The sequence below is a fragment of the Callospermophilus lateralis genome, chromosome 9, assembly GCF_048772815.1.
Source record: "Callospermophilus lateralis isolate mCalLat2 chromosome 9, mCalLat2.hap1, whole genome shotgun sequence".
Taxonomy (NCBI): domain Eukaryota; kingdom Metazoa; phylum Chordata; class Mammalia; order Rodentia; family Sciuridae; genus Callospermophilus; species Callospermophilus lateralis.
The window spans coordinates 62,239,739-62,246,053 of record NC_135313.1 but is presented as its reverse complement, the minus strand read 5'-3'; the positions used below and the strand labels follow the sequence as shown (position 1 = coordinate 62,246,053).

General features: G+C 38.1%; 1 protein-coding gene across 1 annotated transcript in view; it reads right to left on the bottom strand.

The window, feature by feature from the left end:
* The window catches only part of Stk39 (serine/threonine kinase 39), a 272,264-nt gene that overhangs the window by 163,978 nt on the left and 101,971 nt on the right, over positions 1-6,315 (bottom strand). Inside the window, exons 7-8 of the mRNA XM_076865573.2 lie at positions 5,957-6,058; positions 3,050-3,183 (exon numbers count right to left, since the gene is read on the bottom strand). Coding sequence (XP_076721688.2) covers positions 3,050-3,183; positions 5,957-6,058 — 236 coding nt within the window. The remainder of the gene's footprint in view (positions 1-3,049; positions 3,184-5,956; positions 6,059-6,315) is intronic.

The window sequence follows — 6,315 nt, the reverse complement described above, 5'->3', positions numbered from 1 at the left end:
AAGTAACTCTGTGTCTATGCTAATGCATAGACCTCCAGGAGGCATAGAGCTCCAACACCCCAGCTCTCTCTCAGAAGGCAACTCCCATGAGCTCTCAAGGTTGACAAAAAGCTCAGCCCTCTACAGCAAGCTGAGAGCTCCTACACAGGAGTCAATGAGTCCTGATTACTGTTTCCCTGTGATACTTTTTTTCTCATTGTTCAAAAGGTTCTTAGCAATATCAGGGCTTTAGTACCAGTCAACTACTTTCAGACTACAAGTAGATGACCTACATGAAGGCAATAGAAATAAAATTTACCCCAAAGTTTCCATCAACTCTTCAACCCACTTGAATCTGCTTCTGTTTCTGAAATTCTTTTCAAAGGGCCCAAATCACCCCCCAAAATTTCACACACCCAAATATCTCCAGGAGCTCAAGAAAGAGCACCAAGTACTTATGACAGACCTGGCACTGTGCACATAAAGATGAATAGCACAGGTCCTTCTTCACAATCCATGGAAAGTTTGGGTGTGTAAATCAACACGTACACAGTGTAATTGTGTGTACATGCTACAAAAAGCCATATCATCAGCATGCTGTAATTATTGCATAAGGTTTCAGCAGTTCCACTTGGTCAGGGAAAAAAAAAAAAGGCAAATAATGAACAGTAATCTCAATTTCCTGAGCATTTAAGGACTCCCCAGGCACTGTACCACCTCTGTCTGCTTTACATGCCTGATTTTATTCCATCCTCCAGCAAGCCTGTGAAGTCAGTAGTATAGGCCCACTGTATTAACAAGAAACTAAGGAAGAGAAGGCTAATGCAGAGTTGGCAATTCCACCCAGATGTACTCCACTTGAAGATGTGGCATTCGAACTGAGTATAAAAAGAGGGTGGAGAAGGGACAGAGGGAGGGCAAGAGTTCTTGAATGGCAATGTGCAAAGAAAGGCTCAGGGGACTAAAAATATTCTGGAATATTCACAATTTCAGAATTGCATCACTCAGTTAAATCCTTATCAATCTGGTAAGAAGCACATATTTTATTTTAAAATACCCTATGTAAAAATAATACAATATCACTTTTTTCCATTGTCACTTTTACGAATCTTTTATGTGTGTGTGTGTGTGTGTGTGTGTGTGTGTGTGTGTTTTCTAACTCACATACATTCTCCAATCTGTGTCTTTCCAATAAAGTAAAGAGCATCTCAGGAAGTGGATGTACCACTAGTAGAGACTTTAATGGTTGGTTCTGGAGAAAAACTATACAACCTTGAGGGCAGATGAGGTTACAGAGAAAATGACTAAGCAATTAACACTTTGTCCATCAATAATGTTCTCAGGTAGTCTAAGGGAAAGATTTCATAATAATGTGAATCCTTGGCATATGGCTCTTTTTTAAAGGATTTTATTTATTTATTTATTCATTATTTATTTATAACATAGAACCTAATATTTCAGCTCATATAACATATGGAAACCTGGAAAAAAATTCAAGATTACTAAGAAATAAAAGAGGTCCGTCAAATACACTGCATGTCAATCTAATTTATTTTGACCAAATTAAAGATTTCCTAAAGAAATATACTGCTCTGTCATTAAGTACACTGGCAATTCCACCCCATAGAGCCATGTGCTTACCAGACATTCTGCGTCACAGCCACTAGGCGGGATCTCAACTAGTTCAAAACTCTCAAAGACCATCAGGAGCAATGCAGAACAAATGGAAAAACAAGCAGTCCTCTCACTGAGCTAGGAAAAATCAAACTCTGTCTTCTTGGTGATGTTAAAGTTTTGCCAAACACAAGGGAAGACAAGCAAATGCTGAGGGACCAAACTGCAATCTAGGGGCATTTCTACCCCAAAGGAGTAAAGAAATAAATCAAGAAACACTGAGGAAATGAGTCCTATGCAACAAACATAAAAGGACAACTGAAATGTTGGAACAGTTTTGAAACATCTTATAGCATTATTTACAATAAATAAATTCAAGATGCTGGGCTGTTTAGTCTTCTTGACTATTTGCTCTTCTGAAACATCCTGCAAAATGTGTTTAATCCAGAGAAGGGCAGCCTGGCTCAAACAGGAATTTACTGTGTGATGTTAAAGGCTTAACAAGTTCCATAAAGATTAAGGCAGAGAATAAAGGAATCCCTTGTAGCAGGAGGGTCCATCTCTATGAAAGAAAGTTTCAGAAGAGAAATCAGATTACTATGTTTTAAAATATAAGTACAAAATTGGATCCTTGAGTGGGCTAGGGTAGACCGCAGGTGGACAGCATCCTTTCCAGGTCTGAGATGATGATGCCACACACAACCAGGTCTGTACAAAGGGATCTTCCCAGGCAAGGCATTCATGTGGTACGCATCATTAACATTCTGCTCTAGGGAAAAGAACACTGAGCTCCATGATCACTACCCAGGATATTTCAAAGTAACAGAATGTAAGAAGGAAGAAATGAATTCAACAGACAGACAACCTAGATTGCAAGGCAATAACACAGGAATAAAGAGGAAACACTAAAGTTAATTCAAAGCCATTTGCTTCTGTTTATAGGATTAATCTTTCTAGGTAAAAATCTCCTTAATCTTCTTTACTGATAATCTTTTAAACAGCACAAACAACTTGTTCTACAACTAAAAAGGAAGCTCATGCAAAATTCAATAGCTCTGCCTGGTTTAGACTGGTGCTAGCCGGATATTCAAATCCTGAGAGGTCAGCTCAACCTACAGTGCAGAATATTGGCTCAGCTTCTGAATGAGGCACTGCCAATTTCTTTTGATTTCGGTTTTACTTCATTTCCTTTGATGACAGAGCCCACACCTAACAAGTACAATGAATCTTATTAACAAAAATTTTCCTCTGCCTCCCAGTTGTCTACACTTTCCTTTTTCCCCCTTGGACAGACACTGTCTCCCACTAACAGGATAGAAATCCGGGGGCCAGAGCAGGGTTCCCTTGAGACTAGAAGTACCTTCCCAGTGTCCTCACACAGCCTCTCCCCATCCACAAACAAAGCTTTGTCAGGATTCAAACCAGGTCATTAACTCCTCCACAAAGTTTGACATACCTTTTGGAAGGATCTTTTTGAAGACACAGTGAAAGTAATTTTCTAAAGGACTTGCCATACTTTTTCATCATTTCTTTATCTTCTACTCCGGTTTCTAAAGTGGGTGGATCATTTTGCAAAGTCAACATTAACACCTGCAGCAGAAACAAGCATGAAGACAGAACCTCAGTATAGCAATTGCTACAGTGGAATTTGTCATTTTTTACAAAAGCATCAAAAACCCAGGTGACTCAAAATGGGGTAGGGAGGAAGAGCATGAGAAGAAGATTACCACTAAATAGGGAAGAGAGGAGGGAGGGAGAAGGGGAATTGCAAGGAAGATGGAAGGAGACCCTCATCGTTATACAGAATACATGTATGACTACGTGAGGGGGAAAAAAAAAGAAGTGTGTCACATTAGATGGGGTAGAGAGAAGTGATGGGAGGGGAAGTGAGGGGTTGGGGGATAGGAAGGACAGCAGAATAAAATAGACATTATTATTGCTGTATGTATATACGTGACTGTATGACCAATGTGATTCTGCAACCTGTACACTCAGAAAAATGAGAAATTATACCCCATCTGATTCAAATGTATGATATGTCAAGATCATGGTACTGTCATGTGTAACTAATTAAAACAAATTTTTTAAAAAGCATCAAAAATCCTCCTTCATTAGGTACAAACATGCTTTTCCAAGAGTTTTAACTTTCCAAAAATTGTGTACTAAAAGCTTTCATTTCCCTCTGCCAATCTGTTCATGTACCCTTTAACCTTTTTGTTGCTCCACTGACAGAACTTACAAAATGTGCTGTATGTGTTAAAAATGATGTTCCAAAAGCAACCAGGACAGGGCTTTCTGGGAACTGGCTCTCACAGGGCCTCAAGGAGCACGTAGCTCCAGCCCTGTCTGGTTGGGAAAGAGAGTGTGGAGGGGAGAGAAAGGCACATTCATGTGTGCAAGCCATTCATAAGCAAGGACCCACCCGTCCGCAGGGCTTCTGTAACATATTACCAAACCTAAAAATAAAATCACAGCATCCCAGGAGGTAACATGATTTCCTTTTGGGAAAAAAAAAAAAAAGAGAGAGAGAGAGAGAGAGACAGAGAGAGAGAAAATTGCTAAAAAGGCTTGGCAAAATTGAGAAAACAAGATACTGAAAGATAGCCAGAATATAACTGAGTTATGAAAAACCATAATAAGTCCAAAAGGCCATGCTGCATTGGGGGCGCGGGCGGGGGGTGGGGGGAGATAGACAGAACAAAATGAAATACAATTTCTAATCATAACGGTAAAAACTCCACTCTTTTGCACTAACTTTAAAATTATTTACTTTCAAAAAGTAGAATGTGTAAAAAACCACTGACCTACAAAATGAGTAAACCTTATTAATGCATAAATCAGTCCTAATTTATGCAAATGCTATACATGTCAAGACTCTTTTCAAACACTTTCAGATGTGTGAATAGATGAAGGATGAAAGTGACAGTTTATTGTTTGTGGAGGATAATAGCCAAAAGCAGAATGGAGGTGCAGATTCTGAAGAATCGTCCTAATGGGCTTCAGGCTGGGATGGCAAATGCCCTTTGGATTCAGATGGGAGGTGCCAAGCAATGAGAAAAAAAGAAAATAAGAAGAAAAACTGGGTGAAAGAAAAAGTCCTCAGAGTGATTTCAGTACTTTATCTCCAAAAGGGTCACTTCTATTGTTCATACTTGGATTTTAAATGTTCTGCTAATAATCAGGTATGGACAGAGAGACAGATAGACAGACAGACAGACACACACACACACACACACACACACACACACTCTAAAATCTTAACCATGTTAAAAATATAAAATGAAATATATATAGGAGGAGTAGGAGCATAGATCAGTGGTAGAGAGCATATGCTTAGCATTCACAAAGCTATAGGTTCAATCCTCTGCACCAAACAATAAAAAACAAAGAAAGTAACTATACTAAAACCTTAATATAGATTTTCTGTGATTATGAGATTATGGATGGTTATTTTTCTTCTTTGTTCTTATTTATACTTCCAAATTTTCTAAAATAATAAATTATTACTTTTTGGAGGGAAGAAGGGTCCTGTAGCTCAGTCCCAGGGCCTTGCACTTGCTAAGCACGTGCTCTGTCACTCAGTTACCCCTACCCCTACTTCTTTTGAATCAGCAAAGCTATTTAACTTGTTTATCCTTGGTTTTAATGTTTTTAATTCTCCTAATTTTTTCCCAATAAACATGAAATATCCACAGACCATATTCCTTTTAAAATATCTTCATAATTTCCATTAAACTATTTTAGCCTCAAAACTAAACCCAGTTGAGAAAATTAACCCTTATGCTACCAACTAAGAACTAAGAAAAATAATGACTATGGTCTGATAAAAGAACAACAAAATCCTGAAAATAGCATCCAAAGTACATGTTGCTTTGTGAAAGCATTGTGATTTGCTTACATTAAAGGAGCCACCAATGTTACACTATAAAGGCAGGGGTGACAATGGTGTAGATCGTGGGGGAAAAAAAAAAAAAGATCTTAAAATTTGGGAAATCCATCTGCAAAGATGACATCACCATAATCTACTCTTAGACTTTCTTTGAGGACCTGGGATTATGTTATGCTGCACTCAAAAGATTAATGACCAGCATTTGTCATAGCTATAGACCTCTATGAACCAATCTGATCACATTCTTTCCTCAAGTCTGTGCTAGCAATGCAAATCAAATTTCAAAGCTGGGAATTGTACTACTTTTGTCCACTCTGTCCACTGAGAAAAATCAAACAATATTCAACTTGACTGCACCCCTCCAATTCATTCTCCTAAGGTCTGAGAGAAAAATAAATTTGTTCAAGAGCATTAAAGAATAGATGCCATTCAATCACATTTCAAATCCAACATATTATTTCCAATAGTAATTACTTTCATAGGAGGGTATTTGTGATAAGGCGCTGCTCCTGTTGCTAATTCAATGGCCGTTATTCCAAAACTCCACATGTCAGCCTTGAAGTCATAGCCTCTCACCTAAAAGAAAAAAGACAGAAAACAAAAAACAATAATGATGGAGCAGGCATGTTACACATCACAAATTCCATATTTTTGTCTGAAATCCAGAGTTGTTTATGCATAACTTCCACATCAGTTTGCTAAGGTCTAGCAGTTAGAAATTGAATCTACGATACATGATGCATTCTACTAAAATGACTGATGTGAGTGAAATGCTAGTGTGTTAATGATATTACTAACTGCACTGTATCAACCAAGATAACCTCTATTTTTTT